The sequence below is a fragment of the Hemibagrus wyckioides genome, linkage group LG25 (genome assembly GCF_019097595.1).
Source record: "Hemibagrus wyckioides isolate EC202008001 linkage group LG25, SWU_Hwy_1.0, whole genome shotgun sequence".
Lineage (NCBI taxonomy): Eukaryota > Metazoa > Chordata > Actinopteri > Siluriformes > Bagridae > Hemibagrus > Hemibagrus wyckioides.
In genome coordinates, this window is record NC_080734.1 from 4,254,281 (window position 1) to 4,280,194 (window position 25,914).

The 25,914-nt window shown below is 40.8% G+C and overlaps 2 protein-coding genes across 3 annotated transcripts in view; one reads left to right on the forward strand and one right to left on the reverse strand.

Annotated features, from left to right (window-relative positions):
* akap12b (A kinase (PRKA) anchor protein 12b) overlaps positions 1 to 11,358 on the forward strand; it is a 62,285-nt gene extending 50,927 nt beyond the window's left edge. For both annotated transcript variants that reach the window (XM_058379587.1, XM_058379589.1), the window contains 2 exons: positions 2,178 to 6,809; positions 9,657 to 11,358. In XM_058379587.1, coding sequence (XP_058235570.1) covers positions 2,178 to 6,805 — 4,628 coding nt within the window. In that variant the 3' untranslated portion in view covers positions 6,806 to 6,809; positions 9,657 to 11,358. The remainder of the gene's footprint in view (positions 1 to 2,177; positions 6,810 to 9,656) is intronic.
* Positions 11,359 to 13,332: 1,974 nt separating this feature from the next.
* zbtb2b (zinc finger and BTB domain containing 2b) lies at positions 13,333 to 25,239 on the reverse strand. The gene is made up of 3 exons (XM_058379632.1): positions 25,036 to 25,239; positions 18,696 to 18,876; positions 13,333 to 16,836 (listed from the first exon to the last, which is right to left on the reverse strand). Exons 2-3 carry the CDS (start codon positions 18,866 to 18,868, stop codon positions 15,417 to 15,419), a joined length of 1,593 nt encoding a protein of 530 aa, XP_058235615.1. The 5' UTR covers positions 18,869 to 18,876; positions 25,036 to 25,239; the 3' UTR covers positions 13,333 to 15,416.
* Between the last annotated feature and the right edge of the window lie 675 nt (positions 25,240 to 25,914).

Below are 25,914 nucleotides of genomic sequence, written 5' to 3' on the forward strand. Positions count from 1 at the left end.
TGTGGAAGCAGGACGAAGTTTCAGGAGAATGGGGTGTGGTCATTTAGTGCATTGTTGGAATGGGGGTACAGTCATTCCAGCCTGCTTGGTGAGTTGGGGGGTGGTGTTAAAAAGATAGTTGTGTCTCGTGGGTGGAGGGAAGTAGATAAACAGTGAAATGTTTGCACAGCTACACCAAACCTCAAGCCTGTCCCTTTTTCAAACAGCAGTTCCACTAATTAATAGCCTTCAGTTTCATGCATCTGTTTGCCAAACAGGACAAACAAAAGCAGGAGGGGCAGAGGGCATGTGATAAGTTGAAGCACCCTTCACCCACAACCCATGTGGAAAATTCAGTCCATTATCCCATCGAGAGTTCGGATAACACCTCCCCCTCCCTGTGTGTTTTTTTTTTTTTTTTAAAGAAAATCCATCGAGCACACTATACAAGCCAGGCGCAAACAAGAGAGAGGATCGGATTCCTTAGCTCGGGTTTCATTCAGAGACACTTTAGAGACAGCGGCAGATGTGGGGCGACAAGGGGCTTCACACACACACACTCAAACACACAAACCACCTCCTTGTGGCAAGTCTGGTTATTTATCTCAGCACCTTAAATGCCTTCTAATGGTTTTCCCCTGAACAGAACCATTTAAGAGCTGTGTGTTTGTTTCTCTAGTAATTTGCCTAACAATTGCCTGCATCCCAGCATCACAGTCGAAGTGTTTCTCCAACAATCCCAAGGAAGAAAGTTTTCCACCCTAATAGCCCCAATTGATACTCATGCATATTGTAATGCCACTGCTTAACTCTGAGATCATAATTTTCCTATCAATCTTTTTTTGTCACTGATTTGTCTTGCACTGTCGGTCGTTTTTTTGGCTGCACATTCATTGATTTTGCCACGGTTATTTAAAGTTTCAGATGGACAATAGAATGGGGCCCCATCCAGAAGAAGCCAGGGAGCCATTGTGAAAGAACTGGGACAAAACAATACATGCTTTCCTGGCTGAACTTTTCTTCTCTCTCTCTCTCTCTCTCTCTCTCTCTCTTTCTGGGGGATGGGTTCTTGGGTGGTAAAGAAAGTTGAATGACATCTTCCAGGCTTCTTAGAGTTAGCTTGTTGCTGATAAACCTTTTTGTGTTAGTATGGTGCTATTTTTTATTTATTTGTTTTCATTACATTTGGAACGCTTCTAGTTAAAACTCAAATTTATAGACTTTAAAACATGACATCAAGGTGAAAAAAACAGGTTGTTGCTGTATGGTGTCCAGTTAATTTTTTTTCTCTTAAGAATGAAGTTGTTGAAATGACAAAAGCAAGTGTTTCAGAGAAATCTCATGCTACAAGGCCATGCTACAATCTCAGCCCTAACGATAAGATTTAAAAGGACTGACTCACTGATCAATACCAGATCAATAAATACTACATGACTATCAGTAATAAGTCAAGTCAACTGATATCCATGCATGAAAAATTGAGTTATTTAAGTTACTGGGTGGGTTTTGGATCCTTAAGCAAGATCAAGCAAAGCCAGATGTGAACATTCCCCCAAAGTAAGCCTGGATGTCAGAGGGAAGCCGGGCCTCAAGAAGATCTGCTCTGCCTGACAGGCTCGTTCTATCCTCCCCACGCCTGTCAAAACACAGATAGACATGGGAGGAATTTCATACAGTGTGTGTTTCTCTTGTTTTCTCACCTGTTACCATGTGGCCATATGCCCAGAGATAATAAAGTCGTAACATCAACATTTACAGAAACAGGTTGTAACTTGTTCTTTTATGTGTTCACTAAATTAGGTCAGTGTTTTCGTACACGCATTTGGCGGGGCTTTTACGATTGTGAAATTTTTACCTCGAAGCCTGGTTGCTGAATTATGTCATGAGTTTTTGGCATGAAATCAGACCAAATGGGATCAGCAAACATCAAACCCTGATCAGACTGTAATATGGCTGATTTAATCTGTACAGGGGATGAAAGTCTTTTAACATTGACCGCAGTGCAGTTCTGATTTCCTGCAGATGTTTCAACACATCATCTTGAACTGATTACAGCAATAAAAAACATTTAATGTACTTTGATTAGTTTCTTTTGTGTCCATTCAGTGATTCACATGAATGTTATTAGTCCAAACCAGATATTTTGTGTCTCTAACAGTGCTTTGTTTTCTTTTATCTTTTCCCCCCTCCCTTTACAGTTGGCCAGACGGAGGCCATGCCCCAGAAAGAGGACAGCCCTGACTCGGTCGAGATCCTCCAAGATGAGGTCTCGCCTCAAGCTAATGGAGAGCAGGAGGAAAAATGTGTCACTGCAGATGAAACTACACCCACAGAAGAGAAGGTAGCTGAGGAGAAACCAACTGAATCCAATGAGGTGGGTTTCAAGAAGATCTTCCGCTTTGTTGGCTTTAAATTCACGCTGAAGAAGGACAAGAATGAGAAGACAGAGCCTGTACAGCTCCTGACAGTGAAGGAAACTGAGGATGGTGCTTCAGAAGCTGTTGTTGAGGAAACCAAAGAAGAAACTGTGACAGCAGAAATCCAGCCTGAGGATGAACAGAAACCAGATGCTCCAGAAATGGAGAAAGATGTCAGTGCTGAAGATGCTGCAAAGACTGAAGCAGAACCGGACGTCCCTGCAACTGATGCCCCAGCAGAGACCAAATCAGATGGTGCTGAAGAAACTGACAAGACCCCAGCTGATGAGCCAGCTGAAGAAGTGGAAACTGCTACTCAGAAAGAGAAAGAACCAGAACCACAAGCCGAATCTCCTACATCTCCACCATCTCAAGAAACACAGTCCCCTTTCAGAAGATTCTTCACTCAGGGAATCTTCTCAAACCTGCGTAAAAAGACAAGCTTTAAAAAGTCTAAAGAGGAGGAACTGGTAAAGGAGAAATCTGCTGAGGAGGATATAAAGGAGGCGGAGGAGAAAGAAGAAGAGACTGCAGCAGGGGAAGAACAAGTCAAGGAGGATGCAGAAGAAGTGAAAACAGAAGAACAGGTCGATAAATCTGAAGCAGCACCAGAAAAATCTGAAGCAGCACCAGAAAAATCTGAAGCAAGCCCAGAGGAAACACCATCTGCACCACAGGAGCAAAAGGAGGAGGAGCTAAAAGTGGAGGTTGAGACCACAAGTGAAGCTGCACCAGTACAGGAGCCCGAAGCTGTTGAACAATCTACAACCGGTGAGGTTTCAGAGACCTCTGCTGCTGAAGAAAAAGAAGAGATCAAACCCACTGATGATACCAAACCTACTGATGACAAGGCAACTGAATCTTCCGAGGAACAACAGACTTCTGAGAAATCCCCTGCAGAAACAACCACTGAAGCTGAAGTTCAGTCATCCCAAGACAAAGCCAAGGCTCAAGGAAGTCCTCTGAAAAAATTGTTTACTGGGGCAGGGTTGAAGAAGTTGTCCTCCAAAAAGCAGAAGGGCAAAAAGGAAACAGAGTCAAAGCAAACCGATTCTACCGAGCAGGCAGCCGAACAGATTCAGTCATCCACAGAGTCAGGTGAGGCTCAAAAACCTGACAGCGGCGCTTCGTCTCCAGAAGAATCTGGTGAGCACATTGTAGGTGAAGCAAGTCAGGCTGAGGCCAACATGGAAGCCGAAGGTGAGGCAGCAACCTCTGACAGTGAGAAGAAGAAAGATGGCATTCTTCATTGGGCCTCTTTCAAAAAATTAGTCACTCCAAAGAAACGTGTCAAAAGGTCATCTGAGAGTGAGGATGAAACCCCTGGAGACAAACCAAAGTCAGCCACTATGTCCTCAACAGAGAGTGCTGTCTTCGAAGAGAAAGCTGAGGAGATTAAACCAAATGATGAAGTAAAGGAAGAAGCAAAGGAGGAATCACAGGTCGAGTCCAAGACTGAGACAAAAGCTGAAAAGACTGAACAAACCACAGAGGAGCCTAAGAAGAAGATTGACACCTCAGTATCCTGGGAAGCCCTTATTTGTGTGGGATCAGCTAAAAAGAGGGCCAAGAAGAATTCAGACTCTGATGACGAAGAAACTAAGATTGAGGAAGAGGTTCAGCAGCCAGGGGAAGAACAGGCCAAGAATGCAGAGTCTCCTCTTGAAAGCTCACAGGAGGTCGAGCGTGAAAATTTGGCTTCTTCTCCAGAACAAGAAGGAGAGCTTGTCTCTACATGGGAGTCCTTCAAAAGGCTGGTAACACAACGTAAGAAACCAAAGGCTGAAGAGAAGGCTGATGAAGCGCAGGGTCCAGAGCAGCCAACATCTGACAGTGAACTGCCAAAGGAAGAGTCATCCTTCTCCCTTAGAAAACTAATTCCCAGAAGAAAGAAGAAGTCCGATGCTAAACAAGGACAGGTGTCTTCTGATGTCGGATCTGCAGAAGAAGATTCTGATACACCTGCTGTGGTACCGCTGTCCGAGTATGATAACGAACAACCAGAGAAGACTAAGGATGAACAAGAAAAGCCAGAGGAGGCAAAGCCAGAAGTCACACCTGTCACTCCAGTCACTCCTGGAAAAGCATCTGCTGAGGACAGATCTCCTTCTTGGATCTCAGCTACTGTGGAGAATGTTGAAGATGAGGCAGAGGGTAAGCCACTAAGTGATATTCCAGAAGAAGGCGATACAGCTGCTACACCCAAATCGACTGATAACACCATAGCAGAAGATGTCATAGAGTTCACTTCAGAAGCTGTCACTGCCATTGAGCAAGCAGAGGAAACTGAGATGGTTTCTGCTCTGTCACGCATCACAGAATTACCTGATACATCTGGTGAGACTTCACCAGTTCCAGATGATGGGGTGGTGAAGAAGGCTGAAGCCATTTTACAAGAAGCTGTAGAAACTATCACTATTACATCAAGTGCAGTGGCTGTCACAGTAGCAGAGGAGCAGACCAAAAGTATGGCTGTCTCAACAAGCCCATTCCAGATTGAGTCAGCCATTAAGGAGGAGAAAGTGGTCTTGGCTGTTCATGAGAAAAGTGAAGCAACAGCCATTTGCACCGGCCTTGACACCAATGAAATTCAAGCTGTAGAAGAAGAAAGTCCTTTGAAGACTACAGTGGAAGCTGTCACCACTGTCAATGAGGCACTATCTGTAGAGTTGGCCGCTGAGGACCAAACTTCAAAGCCCGAAGAAGCTGAAGTGGCAGAAGACAAAGTTTTTGTGGCACAAGTTAATGAAGTTCAAACTGAGTGCAAAGAAGAGCCTCCAGCCTCGGTAGAACAAACCGTGGAGGAGACTGTAGCGGTTCAGTCTACGAGCGAGATCCAGGAAGCAACAGCGGTTCAAGCGGCGGTGGTCACACCAATTCAACAGGAAATTGAGATTCTTGAAGAACCAGTAGTGGCAGAAAACACTCCAAAGGTGGCAGCAGAGAGCCCTGTTGAATCAGCTGTAGAACATCCAATCTGTGCTCAGACAGTGGAGATCACTGAAGTTACTGCTGCTGAAGGCGAGGTGCAGGAGCTAAAAGATGTTTCAGAATCAGTCACCAGTGCTGAGGTAGAATCTGTAGAAGTTGCAGTAGCTGTACCAGAAGAAGTTACAACATCACTTGCAGATACCCTTGTGGCTGAGACAACTGTGTCTCAAGAAGATCCCATCCTTGTCCTGGCTGCAACAGCAGAGATAGCAGTGACAGAAGAGATTGTCTGTGTTTGCCCTCCCCCAGAATCTAAAACAGAAGCAGAGGTGAAGGCTGAGGTTGTTATGGAGAGCGTTTCAATCACTCAAGTCCACATTACCACATGTGTTGAGGCTGATGCAGTGAGTATTCCTGCCGAGGAAAAGACTGAAGTTGCAACATCAGACGTCAGTGCTGTGATTGAGGAAGCAGGTAAAACAGATGAGGAAGAAGTGGAAGCAGTGGATCTGAAGGAAGCAGAAGCCATTCAGGAACAGAGCACGGTCATTGTTCAGGAAGTCCTTCAAAATGTTGTTGAGAACCTGAGTGAAATGCACACAGAACAAGAGGTAGAAGAGAAGCCGGTGGAGGAGATCGATACGGCAAAACCTGAAGAAGTTTCACCTGCAGCCGTGGAGGAAAAATCGTCACAAGATGCACCAGTCTTAGAAGAAAAACCTACGGCAGATACACAAATTCAAGAAGAAACAAAGCCTGAGACAGAAGACAAAGCTGAAGAAGAACCAACCCAAAACATTACCGAGACAGTTAGCGAAGCCATTCAGATTCCTGAAAAAATTGTCAGTGCTGTGGCAGAAGAAATGAAACCACAGGAGGAAGAGGTATCCTCAGTCTCTGTGGAAGCAACACAAGTATGTACAGATGTAGTGGAGCAGGAAGTTGAATTAAAGGAAGGTGAAAAGGAGGTAGAGGAAGACAAAACAGTCACCACAGAAAGCGAAGATGGAAAATGTCAAGTTGAGAAAGATCAAAATGAAGAAGCTAGTGGAACCACAGAGACACCTGCTTCAGAGGAGAGCAGTCAAGCACAAACTGCCTCTCTTGAAAGCACAAAGCATGCCGAGATTGTCGAGGAGGAGAGTCAGCAGGCCCAAGACATGAAGATGGAGACAACGATGGCGGATAAGGATGAAAGCGCAACGCAAGACACTGAAATTTCTGTGAAAGAAGACAGCACCAAAAGTCAGGAGCCATCAAAAGATGTGCCTCAAACAGACTTGGAAGAAGCACAGAAGGATATTTCAGCACCAGACATGAAAGGCCTGGAGGGGTCCGGAGAGCCTGACTGTCAAAAGACAGATGCTGAAGCCAGTGAGGTGAAAACAGCCGCTGAGGAGACCACTAAAGCCACTAAAGAAGAGGGCACGGAGAAGGAGATTGCCACCGTCACCACAGAGACTGCTACAGAGTCATGAGCCAGTGAGTATCTCATCTAGTCCCATATGTGTAATATATAGACATGTTTTTAATAATGAACTTTTCTGTACTTTTCCCTGCTTTCAGTTTGAAGATCAAATCAAAAACAAAAAAGTTCTCAAGGCAAATGCATGTTGAAAAAGTTGCTAGAGGTCACCAGATGACATCACAGGCTAATTGGCACAATCACTCAAACATCATTCTATAATTTCTATCAAGTATACACACAAAACAAACCAGTTGAAGTGAGGTGTCCGGACCAAACCAGATTTGGTGATTTTTAGACAAATGTAACATCTTTATTGAAAAAAAAGGGCCTAGTGTTAGATCTAGCGACTTTCCAAGCAGGTATTAGCATCTGTCCTGCATTCGATATGGCTTTTCAGCCCACTTCAAGACTAAACTGTTATATTTGCATGAGATGATGTTCCCAATGACCAGTTGCTGATCACCAATCAGTGATTACGATCAAATGAATATGCAAATTAGCGCATGGGGGAACGTATTAAGATGGATCTTTTAAGAGCATTAGCTACATTCCCTGAGAAGATTTGGCAACTCAATCATGGACTTACACACTGGTGGTGTGTCCAATGACCCTGCTCTCTCGACTCGTACAACCAGACAGTCGCTAATGTTTAATTAAAATCCGCTAGGTTTCTCGCTAGGGTTCCATTTAAATAAAGACACGAGGGTTCTAAAAATTGGCCACATCTACTGGCAAAGTTTGCACAAACTTGGACTCCCTGGAAGGTGTGGCTCAAGGGGAATCTTTTTCACAGAAGGTAATAAACAAAAGTTAGGATATTGTTTCAAAATTCCTCAGGGTCCTTTTTTAAAAACATCAATGGACCTTATTTTTATTACTGGTGGATTTGCCGGCTCGTGAAATGAAAAAGCTTTTGTTCGAGGTATAAGTAACCAAGAGAACTTTGATATCAAAGCAGGAATGCCGCAGCCTGACCCCTCACTTTGTAGGCTGCCTTTTAAAGGGAAGCCGTGTGAAGGAGAGATGAACTTGTGCTGAAAGACTGATTATAATTCATCCCCCCACATGCTCTACACTACACACACACACACACACACACACACAAACACACACACACTACACATACACACACTACACACACACACACACACTCCTTTTCTCTTCCCTTCATCAAAGCCCTCCATATGTGGTCAGGAAACCGTTTCAAGGAACAAATCTGATTTGACAAGATACTTCTGATAAGCGTTAGAAAACATATCTTTCTTACAGTCGGTCTGAAAATGAAAATAGAATTCTTCACACCTTGAATGGTCCATGATTATTAGCGTTTAAATTGACACACAAACTCAAGCTGGTTTGCTTAGCATTAAAATAACTAGCCAGCCCGCTATTGTGTGTAGGTAGCTAAAGAAAATTCTGTGAAGCTTGCTAAACAAAACAGTTTAGTTGTTCGGGTCTATGTTGACTGCTTTTACATTGACACAAATGTAAGCTAGTTTGCTAGCTGCAATCCAGCTAGCTGTTTTGTTAGTGTAGCTAATGGATGTTATTGTAACTTGTGATAGGTTTGGCTGATTTTAATTTGACTGCTAGCAGTGGACTAGCTAACTGTCTACCTAAGTTTTGGCTGGCATTAACGGCGTCCTACAAGGCGACTGTTTGTCTTTACCAAAGGGCGGGACTTTATGCAACAGAGCAGCCATGTTCAGATTCAGGTTCTAAACTTCTCTAGTCGTAACATCTCTGGCTGCATAACCCTACATGCGTTATTGGTAATGCGATGAAGAAGTACATATTCAGGGTGACTTTAAAAAAGAAATACAGTTTTTTTTTTCAGTCGTATGAAATGAAAGAGAAGATAATAAGTGGAAGGGACAGCAGGAGGGGAGATGGTCATGGAGGGAGATGGAGGTGGAGGTAGAGGAGAGATGGGTGTGACAGTTAAATCTTTGATGAGTCCTAATGCAGCATTGCAGTGTGGACCAGTCGAGGGTGAATTATAGCAGTGCAGCAGGGGTTTGGTGCAGGATCCTCTCTCTCTCTCTCTCTCTCTCTCTCTCTCTCTCTCTCTCTCACTCTTCCTCTCTCTCTCTCGCCCCCCCACTGTTCTGAAACTTGCTGAGTCATAATAACAAAGAGGAAAAAAGATAGGAGGCCAAGAGAAAGAGGCAAGAGAGAAAAAGAGAGAGTGGGGGGGGAGTGAAGGCAGACCTGATGATGACATGATAACACGTCTGATCTGAAGTGTGAGCTATGAAGACAGAGTGATAGAGAAAGCTTGAGACTCGAGCTAATTTTGTTCGGCAGCGCTGATGAGTTCTGGATTCTGATTGGTCAGCAGCTCTGACAGTATTGCAGCTGAGAGTCGCAGGTTTGCATTAACACACGAACGTGTTTTCAATACTTTGTGACGGTCAGGGGGCGAGCTGTAACATCCACCAACGTCAGAACGATAAAGATAAGAATGAACTGAAAGTCACTCCTGAAGTTTAAGCTTTTTATTGGAAAACCTTCAGGAAAAACAACAATCCCAAAAATCACAGAGGGGGAAATAAATAAAAATAAATAAAAAATAAATAAAAAACACCTGACAGGAAAAAAATGTAGATTTATTTATTAATTTAAAGAGAATTAAAATCTAATTAATGATTCAACAACAACAATAATAAGTATTATTATTATTATTATTATTATTATTATTATTATTATTATTATATGATTTCATAATAATCTCAGAATGTATAATTATTATATTAAAAATATATTCTGTAAGAGTTATTTTCTCAAGCATGTGTCACACACTCATTACTTCTCTCTCTCTCTCTCTGTGTGTGTGTGTGTGTGTGTGTGTTGTCTTACAGGTTGCATGTATTAGGCAGTTGTACGAGAAGCTCCTCTAGAAGATACAGGAGCAGAAGAAAGAGCCAGAGACTCATCCATCCATCCATCCATCCATCCATCCATCCATCCCATAATATCTCTTTATAGTGTTGAAAAACTGTTCCTGAATGAATGAATTTTTTTGACATTTTATTCTCACGGAGGTGTCATGAAGGGCTGCTGTCGGATGGAGAGAAACGTGTATGTGTATGTTCTTTCTGTGTGTGTGTGTGTGTGTGTGTGTGTGTGAGAGATCTTATCTTGTATATTGTATTTATATCTGAAATATTCCGTCATCCCAACCTTGACCAGAACGAGACCCGAATGAACGGATGACGTCACCACCCACCTACAAGGGTCTTTTTTTTTTTTTTGTTACTTTCTTTTTTTATTTTTTATTTACGAATCATGGTACACGTGTGCAGTTAAGCGTTCTGAGCGTTTATAAGAGCCAGCATAATCATTTCCATTCCTACTGTACATATATATATCATAAATCTATAAAAAAAACAAAAAAACAAAATACATTCTTTGACATTTCTCGACTGTGAAACTTTTTTTAATTTTATTTTTATTTTTTTTATTTTAGTTCTCTGTGTTTGAGAAGCACACGCTTTCGTTAAAACACTGCTTTCACCTCTAATATGTGAACGAATGATCGGGTTTTGGGTAACGAATGAGATTTGACAGCACTGTTCAGTGGCACGTGAAGTACAGTATCTATTCTTTACTGTTTTTTTTGTTTGTTTTTTTTTTTAAAAATTATTAAATATTCTAAAGTATTGCCATGTGCACTGGCGCCCTCTACAGGAAGCCAGTTGATTTATTTTTTTTAATTTTTTATTTTGTATTTTTTTTTTATGAAATTAATTTGCGTTCACATTTCATGTGTTTTTGCTTAATTTTTAAAACAAACATTTTTATTTACAAACTTTATTCATATTGCGCTAAAAGCGTCTGTATTTTTTAATTTTCTGTATCATAGACTAACAATATGTCTCATTCCAGTGACGATCACCTTTCGGAACAATTTATTCACAACTTTTTTTTTAAAAGAATTATAAAAACACTCTCTTTTAGTGCTTTGAAGCCTTCGATGCATGAAACAAAGCAGAAGTGAGATTTTGCAGAATCAGCGTGTGTATATGCAAAGCATCGCATCTTTCATTAAAACTCAGTTCATCGAGGTCACCTTTGTAATCCTGCTGATTATTACGACGCAGTAAATAATGTCTCGGGTGACGCAGCAGCGACTATCAGTGTTTTATTTTTATTTTCGTGCTGGAGGTAAATTACAGGATGTGAGAATCCCTGCAAAGATGCTTTATTTTGATAGAATAGAAAAAGAAATAGAAAAACAAAAACAAAGCAAAGAATGATCTTCTTTCATCACGGCTTGTATCGATTCCCCCAGGTAGAATCCTGTTCTCTTGCTTTTTATAAAAAATTAAAACAAAATATTACTGTGAAGCTCCGTAAACATTTGTACAAATTGTATACCTGTGTATCTTAAATCAATATTGTAATATTAAATAACCAATGAGAGCATTAGACGATATTATGTAGCATGATCTTCTCTGTTTTTTTTGTTTTGTTTTATTTTTTATTCGTCAAGCTGTTAATAGTATGGATACAGAACCATGTCTATATTTCATTTAAATAAAAGTTAGCCTTGTAAAGCCATACTTGTGTTTTCTTTACTGAGACCCCCCCCCCCAAAAAAAATACTATTTATAGCAAATATTTTAAATAAAGGATTTTTTCTAGACTTTAAATTGAATTTACTTTTTTTTTTTTAAATAAATAAATAAATAAATAAAAATAAATAAAATAAAAATACGTTTCTTTCTGGACATTTAATTCATTTTTTTAAAACAGAAAAACAGCTTTTTTAAACAGCTTTTTACTTCAAAAAACAGGATTTGTTACATTTTTAAAAAATGAATACATTTATATATTTTTTCTTTTTACCTTTATTTTTTAAGTATATTTTAAAAATCTAGACATTTAACTTTTTATTTTACAAGGTTTTTTCTTACATTTTTTTAAATAAATGAATAAATTTAGAATTTTATCTTTTTCATTTATTTTTAAGCATTAACGAAATATAGACATTTTACTTTTTTACTTTTACAAAAGGCTTTTTACATTTAAAAAAAATAGATTTATAATTTTAAATTTATTTTTAAAACATTAAAAAATCTAGACATTCAACTTTTTACTTAAAAAAGAATATTTACATTAAAAGTGTTAATCTTTTAATAATATATGTTATATGTACTATATATTTTTTATAGGCACTATGATTATATAATAAGTACAAAAACGCTAAATAAAAATTAGTCTTGAAAAAATGTCAAATGTGCTTATTTTGTAGTTCATTTAAAATAATGTAAAATATTTTATTTTATATCATTATATTTTTCGGGAACTGTGCACTGAACCCTACTGTACAGTGACAGTAAAGGTATTTTTAGAAGCTTCTGGAAAAAAGGTTGGCCTATTTTATAAAGATTTTATTAAAAAAAAAAAAAAACATTTTATTTGATTATTAAATTATTGGATAAATGTCTCATGGTGTTACTGAATTAGTTACATTTGTAAAAAGGTATAGAAATGAATCCTGTCATCATTTAAGCCTGTGAAGTATCTCAGTTATCTCTCAGCACGTGTGTGAGGAATTGAAAGCTGCAGTTTGTCATTTTTTTAACAGTGTTTATAGACCTGTGATGCTCCCACGCTACCAGACACACCTTTAAAGGACTGATCTGTAACACTTCCATGCAGCAGATCTGATTATTTTCCTTCTCCAGGTTTCTAATTGTATTTTTTTTTTTTCTGGCCTGGAAATTAGCTCCGCCCACTCGAGTCAGAAAACCTATACAGCCTGGATTACACGTGAGTTTAATGATGTACACAGAACGTCTGCTGTTTGTGCACAAGTTTATTGTTCACGTGCAAAATTGCTAGAAGGAAGCAAGGAAGGATAATCCAGCTCCATCCAGAAGTGTTTCAGGTTTATACTGCCCCCTAGTGGGTATTATAGTCTTTAATCCTCTGGACACACATACGGTATGTAAACGATGCTGCTCAAGTTGTTTGCTGTTGAATCTGCACATAAACACAGACAAGCATCAGGGATAAACCAGGCCCAGGATATGGAAAGCCAAATGGCTCATAATTCTACACCATTTTAAGGCCAAAATGGTCAGCAGACTTTAACTTCTACTGTCTGATAATCCTACTTAATGCTGAGTAAAGGACATCAGGGCCGTGACGATCAGACGACTGAAGTCAACTTAAAGCTTTATTGTATTATAAAGCAAAGCTCATCCTCGCCATCATTGGTGCTTTATAAAGAAAAATCATGCCTGTTAAGTGAACAGTTAGTGTCACATAACCCCTAACTGTGATTAGGACACTTTTAAAAAAAATTTAAAAAAAAGAGTAAGAAAGTAAGCAAATAATGAGCCATTTGGTTTTCCATACCATCAAGGAGCCAGTGGGCGGAGCTTGTCAGTAGGGGAGGAGCTGTAATTCTAATGTAAAAGATAATCCTTCTATTTCAACATGTGATTGATTATATAAAACCCTGTGATTGTTGCTTGTCCAGTTTGTCCATCATTCAGGGATTATTTCAATTTACGTTATAGTGAATTTAACCAAAAAGAAAAAGGTTTTTATTGTTCATTATCGACAATGACAGATCACATTTATTCTGAGGCAGTTGTTCAATTCCTGAGGTGCTGCAGATCACAGTATACTGTTATTGTTTGCCTTCGCTTTGGAGTTTGTGCATTTCGGAGGAGGAGATCCTTCACCTCCTCCCTCTAACTGCCTCGAAAATAAACTCCGAACAAAATACATTAGCAAGTTGCATATGATGAGATACGTAACAGTATAAAAAACAACAACAACAACAACAACAAAAACAAAAAGCATGGCATATCAATTCACCATTTCTGTACATGCGTGACCACCAGGAGTGGACAATAAAGCAACGTTAGGAGTCAAGAGTTATCAAATCCCAGTCTTCAATCAATCAGTAGTAATTTAATTCACAAAATGACCTCGGGGAAAAAAAAAAAAAAATTCACCAAAAAAATTAAAAGTAAAAAATTTCACTAGAGGAAATAATACTAAAAAAAATAAAAATAAAATAAAAAAAACAACAACAAAAGGTCCCATTTTCTTGTTCCTGAAGAAATCTATAAAATAATAATAATAATAAAAAAAATTATAACAATAATAATAACTTCCTTATTTGTCAAGCTGCTCATGTCTTTTTCGCTATATTTGACTCAAATATAAAACAACAACATTATTATTATTATAACGAATGTCCGATGCTCTACATAAATTTCCTCAAAAGTAGTCAGGTCCCTAAATTTCAGTGCTTGGACGGCTGAACAAGGAGCGAACAATAAGCAACAGCAGATAATGAAAAGAAAAAAAAACAAAAAAAAAACTAATTAAAATATTAATAAGACCAGATACGCCGAGACAAACAAATGTACATACGCTCGTGCTACACTAAAAATCTGATTATATTCTACGCTCAATGCACTTTATGCAATATACAACATTTGTAATATAAAATATTCTTTGTAAATATAGTACTGTGTATAAAATTTAAAAAAAAAAAAAAACCTGGAAAATAAGGGCTTTTAAAAACATTTTTTTCCCTCACAAACAAACAAACAGTAAAATCTCCCTTCAAACTAAGATATTGAGACACGAGTAGGTTCACCCAGACTGTCTTTGTGTAACAGCTCGAGATAAATAAAAAAATTAAGAAATTAAAAAAGAAAATAATAATAGCAATAGTATTTTTTTTTTTAAATGGCACATTTGTAAACATTTCACCAAAATAGGTTCCAGATCGATAAAAAAAAGAAAATAATAATAAATTGTCAAATTGTGTTGGCACAAATTATTGTTTCTAATTAAAAAAAAAAAAAAATTTTAATTCAAATAAGCTTGTCACATGAGCTCAGGATTGTAACCAATGGATTTCGATTGGATTTTGAGCTTTATATAACTGAAACAAGTCACTTTTTACACAGATTTATACAAGCTGAGGTGCGAGTAAGGGGGAGGAAAAATAAAAACAAATACAAAAACTTAAAAAAAAAAAAAATTTTAAATTAAAAAAAAAAACGAAAATCTGGATTAATGGGTTAATCAGGAAAGAGAAAATAAACTTCTGTAACACTCTTTGGCTGATGGAAATAATAATAATAATAATAATAATAATAATAATAATAATAATAATAATAATAATAAAGTGGAATATAGTGATGGTTACATGCTGGTTATTGCTTTAAATGTCATGAAATGTTTTTTTTGTGGTGTTTTCAGAACACACCAGGATATGAGAGTCAGTGAGGAGAAAACGGTGAGGCGAATGTTCGCACCATAGGTGGGGTTATTGCGATTCACTGCTTCCTCTTCCTGTTGACGGTTACAAAGGGGAAAGGCTTAAACCACAACGTGCAACATGTGAATGACCTGAATTACCCACCGAGCGAGGGGGGGGGTGAAAAAGCTTCACGGTGTAATAAAATCTTCTTGCTTCTGTGGAAATAAAAGGTTTCCTACAACATGCACGAGTCATTTCCTGATCTAGACAGATAGCTGTACGTCTGAATAAACTCTGCAAACAAACTGTGATGCTTATAAAAAAAAAGAAAAAAGAAAAACATCAATAAGAAACCCACTCATACGTCTGGGATGTTTTATTAATCTACCAGGACCTCCTCTGTTTTAATGGCCGTCACTAAAGATCCACCGCTAGACACATCAGAACCCTCGTCTTTGGCCGATTTGTCAGTGTTCGCACCGCTTCCCGCCGTTCCTGATGCGCTTCCATCCGAGGCTGCGCCCTGGTTAAAGCACATGTGCTTGATGACCTCGTTGGGGTTGGTGAAGGTCATTTCGCATACGTTACACTTGTATGGTCTTCCTGAGGAGCCCAGGAACAAGGCCTCTATCTGGCTGGAGTCGTCCGCAGCGCACAGCTCCATGCTCTGCCGGTCTACCATGGTGTATGCTGACTCCGCCCCTTGGCTCATGCAGACGTGTCGCGCAGCCTGATTGGCTCGGCAGAAGCTCTTCCCACAGGCGCTGCAGCGGTACGGTTTTCCCGTGTGGATGTACATGTGTTCGCGCCAGTGGCTCTTCTGGATGAACTTGCGCCCGCAGGTGGGGCACTCGTACTTCCGTCTCTTCACCTCGCGTTCAATGTCGGCTGCGCCTTCGAGATTGTCGATGTCAGCGATGTCGGACGGAGGAGGCGTGTCGGCTTGAGGCTGAGACCCACACGACGTCGCCGCGGCCGAAGGAATCGAGATGGCCATCTCGGCGCGCGGGGAGACTTTCGGTCCAGGCAGAGGCTGTTCCACGTCCACGTCCACCATGATGGGAGTGGCTGCAGATGCTCCGACGCCGGTAAGAACTTCCTCCACCTCGGGCGTTGCAGCTCCTCCGGGAAGTACAGGGGAAGTCGCGCCTCCGGCCTCCATCATTAGAGGCGCCATAGCCTGTGCATGCCAGAGCAGGTGCTCCCTCAGAGCCGCTCGCTGGTTGAAGCGACTGCCGCAGATGTTGCAGGTGTAGTGCTTCCGGAACGAGGAGGTTCGCTTCATGATGCTGGGCTTCACATGGAGGATGGTGTTGGGGTTCCCACTTGTCAAGGTGGACACGCTTTCGCCGGACGAGGCGTCTGCCTCAGAGCCTTCTCTCCCAAACTGACTGCTGCTCATCGCCGATGCCTCCACCTCCATGTCCGGCTGCAGTCTGGATCCGAGCGACGCGTTTGCGCTAGAACCTTTCCCGTTGAGTGTTCCCGCGCTGTCCGAGTCAACGGGCGAGGACTGCCTCCTGGTGGACAGACGGCTGGACTGCGCCCCCTGTTGGCCTGATATCTGGATGCCGTAGAGAGAGGTGTTGAGTCGGATGCTGGCCTCGGGATGAGAGAAAGCGGACTGGCTGTTGAGGCTAGCCTCCTGGATGAGGGGGTAAGCGTGCAGGAACTTCACGCCCTGCTCTAGCCGGGCCGGGTCGATCAGCTGCGGGGCCAGTTTACCAGTGTACATCAGGTTGAGGAGGTAGCTGAAGATATCGGGCTGGATGTCTGCAGGCTTTAAACGGACGCAGTCACTAGGGAGGTGAAAAAAACCCCACAAAACACCACAAATTAACACAATGAAGTGAACAGAAAAACGTGGAAACAATTCATATAACTATTTAGTTAGTCGATCTGTGATACAAGTCCCGGTATATGAGCTGTTACTATAGTAACGATATTAACTTGTTAAATGTACGGTCATGATGTTCGAGAAACAGCATCTGATGCGCGGATTCCACAGCGCTGCGGTGTAAATTATTTATATCCTACATAGCGAGGAAGGACAGAGTGACCCAAATAAAAACGCCAATGAGTTTAACGAGTGTCTCGCTGCACCGTGGTCATGTGACCGAACAAATCAAACATCGAATTCAGGTGAGCAACGTTACTGCATGCAGCTTTGACTATTTTTAATTTTATCTATCTCATTTATTAAAACAAACACTGACAAAAGGTCAGTAGATTAATGTTAGCGTGTGTGGCACTGGGGTGAGCGCTCCACTTTTTCACCACGCAGTGCAGTCGGGTGGTTATTTTTATTATGCTGGTCATTTTCAAGAGTAAGCAGTGACTCTGAGGTGTTTGACCCACTTGTACTGAAATTGCAGGTAGTAACCATACACAGAGACATGGAGCTAAATTAAAATTCAACAATAACTCACAGGATCTTAAACGGGTGTAGAAAGAAGGCTGTACGAGTGATCAGAGAATATTTCACTTTAGTAGTTATCACCCACAAACACCACTGCAGCTCTCGCACTAATGCGCTCTCTCTCATATGTTATTATTTCTTTAGCAACCAACAGCTCCTTTACAAGGACTCATACGCAGGGCGCTGCATGAATTAAACGATAAATGTGTATGTGATGAAGTTTTCTGAAGAAAAAAAAAAAAAGAGATGTTTATGGAAGGAGTCTCCAGTATCAGAGCTTTGCCACAGTCAGAAGTAAAGCTTTCCGAGTTAAACGTTAAGTGTAACTAGAAGCGGATTTAAAAAAAAATGTGACATGGTGAATAAATAAAAATTGTAAACAATATGCTGTAAGAGGAATGAAACACTCGGGATGTGCTGTTAGAGGAAAATAATCTTCTCATGTACACACACACACTATAGTCCACTTTGTGCCACCGTGTTGTTGATTATTTTCCTATTACTGCACATCGCTGTTCCCTTCTGTCACATCCCTGTTCTCTCTGTCACATCCCTGTTCCCTTCTGCTGCGTCTGTGTAGGAATGTATTAAACGACAAGCAGAAAGCGACAGATCTGTTTTTCGGTGCTGGAGTTTGAATCTCGGGAGTCTGAGCTGTAACGTAGAACGAGCAGCAGCTTGAGAAAAAAGTTGCGGTTAGCTAGCTGGCTTCATGTGTCTCAGGGGAAGCACGTGTTAGCCCTTGCGCTCTCTCTCTCTCTCTCTCTCTCTCTCTCTTTTACTGTCTCTCTCTCTCTGTCTCTTTAGCTGTCTCTCTCTCTCTTTTGCTTGCTCTCTCTCTCTCTCTCTCTCACTCTCTCACTCTAGCTTGCTCTCTCTCTCTTCCTCTCTCTCTCTCTCTCACTCTAGCTTGCTCTCTCTCTCTTCCTCTCTCTCTCTGTGTATGTGTTAGAGGATGTGATACGGAGAAAGGCAGACAGGGAGGGAGGGCTGAGGGGAGCTAGTATACTCTCAGAAATACATCTTTTGTTCCTTTAGCATGCATGTTAACACCTTTAAAAAGTAATGTGTGATACAGAATTATTGTAGAACTTTCCCAGGTGAAAAGCTGCACCAAAAAAAAAAAAAAAAAAAAGTACAAAAAAAAAACCTCCTAATAAAAGTGGTGTGTGTGTTTGTGTGTGTGTGTGTGTGTTGAACGGGTCTGCGTCAGACTTTAATAGCTAGGCGTGGTTCTACCTGTCCTGGTGAATAAATAACATTCTGAAGTAGTTGGAGAAGGCGGCCAGCACGGCCTTGTGTGCTTTGAAGAAGACGTCGCCGATGGCGACTGTGCAGTCACACAGGAAGCCGAACTCCCTCTGCGCGTTGAGCTGCTGCAGGAGGATAAGACCATGGTTGGCCAGCTCCATACTTCCACCTACACAGAGGGGGGAGAAGAGATGACGAGTCAGCTTCCGGTCTGCTGCAGACCACACAATGAAGCACACACACATAAGGAGAAAACACACACAGAGTGAAGTGGACGCTAGAAATCGACTGTTAGACAGAGCTTTTTATAACACACACACATATACTATATATACATATACACTATATTGCCAAAAGTTTTGGGACACCCCTCCAAATCAGTGAATTCATGTGTTGTTTTTCAGGGGTTGGTCTCGGCCCCTTAGTTCCAGTGAAAGGAACTCTTAATGCTTCAGCTTCATACCAAGACATTTTGGACAATTTCATGCTCCCAACTTTGTGGGAACAGTTTGGGGATGACCCCTTCCTGTTCCAACATGACTGCACACCAGTGACCAAAGCAAGGTCCATAAAGACATGGATGAGTGAGTTTGGTGTGGAGGAACTTCACAGAGTATCAACCCCACAGAACAACTTTGGGATGAATTAGAGCGGAGACTGTGAGACAGACCTTCTCGTCCAACATCAGTGCCTGACCTCACAAATGCGCTTCTAGAGGAATGGTCAAAAATTCCCATAAACACACTCCTAAACTTTGTGGAAAGCCTTCCCAGAAGAGTTGAAGCTGTTATCGCTGCAAAGGGCGGGAGACAACTCCATATTACATTCATGTGCATGTAAAGGCAGACGTCCCAAAACTTTTGGCAATATAGTGTATATATAATATATACATATAACACACATTTAACTTGGTGTATAATCCAGATAGAGGACTTAATCTGATTGTTTACGAGACACGTGCATCGATCCGAGGCTCTGAGGCGTGTATCAGGATGCGTACTGTACGGGGAAAACCAAGCACAGAGGGTGGTTATGGGTAGTTTTCTTATTGACCCACAATCTCAAACGTCCAGAACTCAGCCAGAGTCGGTTTCTCAAGGGGACGGAGGGGAAGAATGAAGAAAAAAAATGTAAAAAAAATAAAAATCCCGGGGAGGAGTGACAAGGAGTGAGTCTGGCTATAATTAGACAGGGGATGTGGAGTGGAGATGATGTTTGCGTGACTGAAATGAAGGATACAAAAGAGGCTGGAACGAACAACGGCGAATAAATAAATAAAGAAAACAATGTTTTTTCAGCACACAAAAGAATCAGCTTTGTGTTTTTTTCCCGATAGGTTTCGAATCTCGAGGACGCGATGTGACTGTACGACTATCTGAGGGATCTCTCCATGAAAGTTTTTTTTTTTATACAACGTTAAACAGATCTGTTGTTTGGTAGAAGTGTAGAGAACAGCGTGATGATATCGTCGTCACATGGCCCCACCCCTATGGTTTGGTATGTAAAGGCTTTAAGGTGCCGAGTTCCTGTACGCTGTGTGTGTGTGTGTTTTTTTCCCTCACTACATACCACTGATCTGGCAGGCTAGGGGCTGACCTTTTCAAACACACAGGTTATGCAGCATTGCTGAGCACCAGGAGGAGACGGCCCTCGTCGTCTGCTCCGACCTGAATGGCAGCTACAGGCTCCCTCGCCCCGACCTGGCGGACCCTTGGGGGGGGGGCGCCTTATATCTCAAAGACACGTGTGGTTTCTAGCATCACTTGGCCCTCAGGTTACAGCCTTTTCGCTCTCTCTTTCAGAGAGGGTTGAGCTCCTCGCTTATACGTCAAGATTTCTTCACATGAAACGTTTACACTTTTTCACCCATGTTTGATGTTGAAACTGAAATGAGTGATCTGCAGTTTATTCAGTTCTGTTTACATTTTACCTCAATAGTAGCCATGCTGATTAACCTTCTCCTGATTATAGCTAGTTTGTGTAGATTAGAGCTAGTTTATGTAGCCATGTAGCTGATTATAGCTAGTTTATATAACTATCGAGCTGATTATAGCTAGTTTATATAACTATCGAGCTGATTATAGCTAGTTTATATAACTATCGAGCTGATTATAGCTAGTTTATATAACTATCGAGCTGATTATAGCTAGTTTATATAACTATCGAGCTGATTATAGCTAGTTTATGTGGCTATGGAGCTGATTATAGCTAGTTTATATAACTATCGAGCTGATTATAGCTAGTTTATATAACTATCGAGCTGATTATAGCTAGTTTATGTGGCTATGGAGCTGATTATAGCTAGTTTATGTAGCCACGTAGCTGATTATAGCTAGTTTATGTAGCCACGTAGCTGATTATAGCTAGTTTATGTAGCCACGTAGCTGATTATAGCTAGCTTATATAACTATCAAGCTGATTATAGCTAGTTTATGTGGCTGTGGAGCTAATTATAGCTAGTTTTTGTAGCCACGTAGCTGATTATAGCTAGTTTATGTAGCCACGTAGCTGATTATAGCTAGCTTATATAACTATCAAGCTGATTATAGCTAGTTTATGTAGCTATGGAGCTGATTATAGCTAGTTTATATAGCCATGTAGCTGATTATAGCTAGGTTATATAACTATCAAGCTGATTATAGCTAGTTTATGTAGCTATGGAGCTGATTAGAGCTGGTCTATGTAGCTATCTAGCTGATTAGAGCTAGTTTATGTAGCTATGGAGGTAATTATAGCTAGTTTATTTGGATCAAGATTAAGCGGGTTTATACGAAGCATGTTTGTTTTTGTTGCGTCATATTCCTTCGTTATAATCGACCTTCAAGCATCTTGTAACCTTAGCTGATCCTTGTTGGACACAAATATTGTTCCAGACGTCATTTCTGAGGTGTGAACCGAACACAGGGAGAATTTGGTGGCATTAAAACCAAAAAATCTCTTAATTTAAAAACGTAAACCAGCTTTTCTAACGAATCCAGCATTTAAACACATCCAACCATTCCATTTCCTGTACTATTAAACACCAAAGACACGAGCAGGGTTTGTGTAGATGTTTGTTTAAATACACAATTCATTCATTCAGTCTTCACTGGCATTTCCAAACTCTTCCTCTGAGGTGAAGTTTCCTTGAGCTGTATTTTTTATGGCACAAAATGTGATATCGTGATCATAAAATATGGATCTTTTTGCCGTAACATCTAAATCAGTGACATTTTCCCTCTGTGTATCTATAAAGCTGGTGAACAACACCGACGTAATTTATCCCTGAGGTTCAGACATGAAATAGTGAATAGGAACCAACATCACCTGCATGAACACCGTTTGAGGAAGCGCAACTTTTTGTGTGTATGGGAGTCAAAATAACCTCCTGGCAGAGGCGCACCTTTCATGTCTGGCTCACGCAAACGATCAGACTCGACCCTCGTGTTCACGCAACCAAAACAGACTCTGTCAGTGTGTGACCTCTGAACCCTGAAACCCTGACCGGTCAGCTCATGACGTTTTTAATCCGAGATAGCTAAGCAGCAGCGTCAGCATTCATGCTTTCTGTGTCACTTGATTAGTCATGTGACACTCGTCTGCTGAGGAGGAATGTTGGGGGGGGGGGGGCTAAGAGTCGGGATATAAACATGGCACAGGAGTAACAACCCGGTCTGTTTTAAACACGTTACAGATTTGCGCTTTAATTTTAACCCTTTAAAACCAACCAGACTTGAATGCGGTGAATAATTCAGGTTTGAAAACACAAAAACACTCATCAGTGGATCATCATGTAGATTAAAAAGGAAAGATTTTGACATCTGACCAGCGATAAACCTCTTCTAACTTTGTGTAATATGGACACCATGGCCTTACTGTTTATATCTAAATCATTTTCATGTCCTTTCTATTATTTATTATTTTTTTTGTGTATAAAAAGGAAGATGTACAAACTAAGAAATTCATTATATATTCTAAACCAGTGTGTTTTCACTCTGCACATAGACAATAAACCTCTCGAATCGCTGATTCACACAGTTATCCGAAACTCAAGATATATAAAACTGCCACTAAAACACTCGCCGAAACCGACCATTCATAGACGGACGAGAGGAAAACAAGCCTGACACACGTCATTAAATGAAACAGTGAGCTAAATTGTCCTCAGATGTTAATGTCAAGCTACATTAAGTAAACACTGAGGTGAAAGATCAGCATGAGAGCTATTTACTGACAATAAACTTCAGAGACACCGAAAGCTAAAGCAGCCATCTTACTAAATTCACACGCAGCTAGTTCACTGAAGTAAACGTAAGCGCTATGAGAAACTAAAATGTTTCCCAGCCCGCGTCCTTTCCCCTTCAGTGAACGTGCTGAGTGTGAATTTAGCAAGATGGCTGCGTTAGCTTTTGGTGTCTCCGGTTCGCAAAGAGTCGCAAATTTTGCAGCTAAATCCATCCATTTGTTCCTTTCTCGTATTTAGTTCCAAAACGATCGATCCAATCCGTCTGAAACATGTTATGGCAAATTCTGATAGATTTCTTAAAATAAAAATTATTAATTATTTTGTGTACAAATATACAAGATGTAGCTTACTGAAAGGGAAAAAATATCGTATCTGCTACAAACTATATGTATCATGATATTCAAGATTTCTCAAAAAATGCCTGGAGTAATAAATGACGATACAGTCCACAGAAATATAGATCCTTTAATGTTAAAAAGGTCAAAAAATATTATATTTCCTATCAGTTTTAACCATCGAATGAGCCAGTCAGTCTGTACTTACTGAAAATTGTTCACATTTTTAAGATCTCTTGAAAAAGCATATTGTGCTTTAATTCTTGACGAAATGTAGATTACATCATCGTTATCTTCATCACTCAGCTCTACTTGCGTATTAAGAAATTCCCCAAGCAACATCTACAGTGCTGTGATTCAAGTCTATACATTGATGTATTTCCTTTTGAGACAGGAAGTCAGAACAGCAGCATTTCTAAAGTGCTTAACTGATTCACACGACAGTCAATAGCATTAGCACCCTCTCCTCCCAATCTACACAAACCTGACCGTAGCTTAGTGGACTAGCAAAATAACATGTAAGCTTAATGAGAGGGGTTTTTTCAGCTATGGAGGATTTCTGGTCATCCACGATCTTATAAACGACATGATGCTTTGCTGGTTTTTTTTGGAGTTAAGTAAGGCTTTGCTTCAGCAGTGTCAAAGGTCAAGGATAGACCTCACCTAGAGACATCTGACGCTCTTAATTGGCTGATAAAATAATATTACTGACTCTTGACATTCCAGTACTGACCGTCACCAAAAACTCCTCAGAAATAGTCACATAGCCACCAATTTTCCACAAACTCCGCCCACTTACAAAAAATAAAACTAATTATTATTCACAAGAGATAAGAGATAGCTGGAAAAGGGACCAGTGTGCAAAAAGAAAAACCAGGAACTATGTTTACTATTAAGGAGGTGTTACTAAAGAGAAAACTCCACCCAGGGGGCAGGGCAAAACTTTTTCATTGGTCGAACACAAGACTAGTACAGGATGAGGTATTAACATATTTTAATACTTTTTACTATATATATATATATCATTTTTTAGGGATAACAATGTTGAGAAATATATATATATGTATTTATTATATATATTTCTCAACATCGTTATCCCTAAAAAATGTATGGCTTGATACAAAAGAAAAACATAAAAAAATTTAAATGTAGAAAAAGAACCGTTAAGATATAAACAACAACAACAACTTAAATAATAACATTAACGTTAAATATAAACTGAAAAATAACGGTCGCTCAGAACCTGCTGTTTAAATTTAATTTAAAATTCTGAATAAATGTGTGTAAAGTGCTCTCGCGCTACTGTTGGCCGTTAGCCCCGCCCCCAGTGCAGACACGTGGACCGGACAGATCTCCCGCAGAGAGAGAGAGAGAGAGAGAGAGAGAGACCACTTCCGTAGTACGTTTTTTTCCTCCTTCAACAAACTGAAAATAAGCCTCAGAAACGAAACGCGTGCGGTCTGTGAAAGCGGCCATGTCCGAAATCGCTTTAGCTGAAAATGACTAGTGAAATAAAATACGTTAACGGAAAACTCGCGAGCTGAAAAATACACGGAGCCTCGTGAAACGGTCACACACACACACACACACACACACACGGGGAGGGGGACAGAGAGAGAGAGGAAGGGGTAGAGCTAGTCACCGAATAAAACGCTCGAACTTCACCGATATGTAGAAACGGGAAATGTTTTAGTTTACGTTTTAGCCGGTGGGGTTTTAAGCACGTGACTCGAGATATAAAAAAAAACAACAAAATGAGAAAGTGTACCTTGCCTCCGTGAGAGCGAGCGCGTGGAGTCGGGCGACGTTGTTGTTGTGTGTGTGTTACCGGGGACTCTCGGTCCGTTGGTCGCGGCGCAGCTGCTCTGTTCCTCTCAGACGCAGCATTGGCGGCGATGGTTGTCGGTGTTTTCCGGTCGGGTTACGTTACAATCACATGACTGACTAAAGGACCTTAAAAACGGCGCACAGGCGGTTGAGAGGGGAGGGGTGGTGGTGGTGGTGGTGGGGGGGACGAAACACTCACTCACTCACTCGCTAGCTTACTTCCCCGGAGGGGTTGGTTGGTGTGTGTGTGTGTGTGTGTGTGTGAGAGAGAGGAGGGGTGAGAAGGGATGAGCGGGGGGTGCCAAAACAAATGAAGTGTTTGGCGGTATGCGCGCGCCAAGATAAGACGAGTCGTGAAATGTGAAATGTTTTGGCCACGTTCGCCATGTTTTATACACACACACACACACACACACACAGAGGTGGGTGCTCTCTGAGGGGATTTTAAACACATCACCGGGAGAACGGAGAAGAGAGACCTCATCACGAACAAAACAAAGCTAAACGAGAGAAAGGGCTAAAGCGGCTGATTTGCATGTCGGTTGATGTGTTTATTTGTCAACGGCTGCGCGTGCTGAGGATTCCACTCGTCGCGTGATGCTGCTCCATTTAATATAAAAATACACACACGCGCATATTTATTTATTTATTTATTAAGTATTTATTTATCTCTGGCACGTGCGATGACCATAAAAGGAAGAAGGTGACCGTTAAACGGACGATAAGAGGAACGCGGTGATGATTTCAGCGTTACTGCAGACTGGAGTTATGGAGATTATTGGTTTTATTTACCTTGGAAATCATTTCCTTCACATTTAAG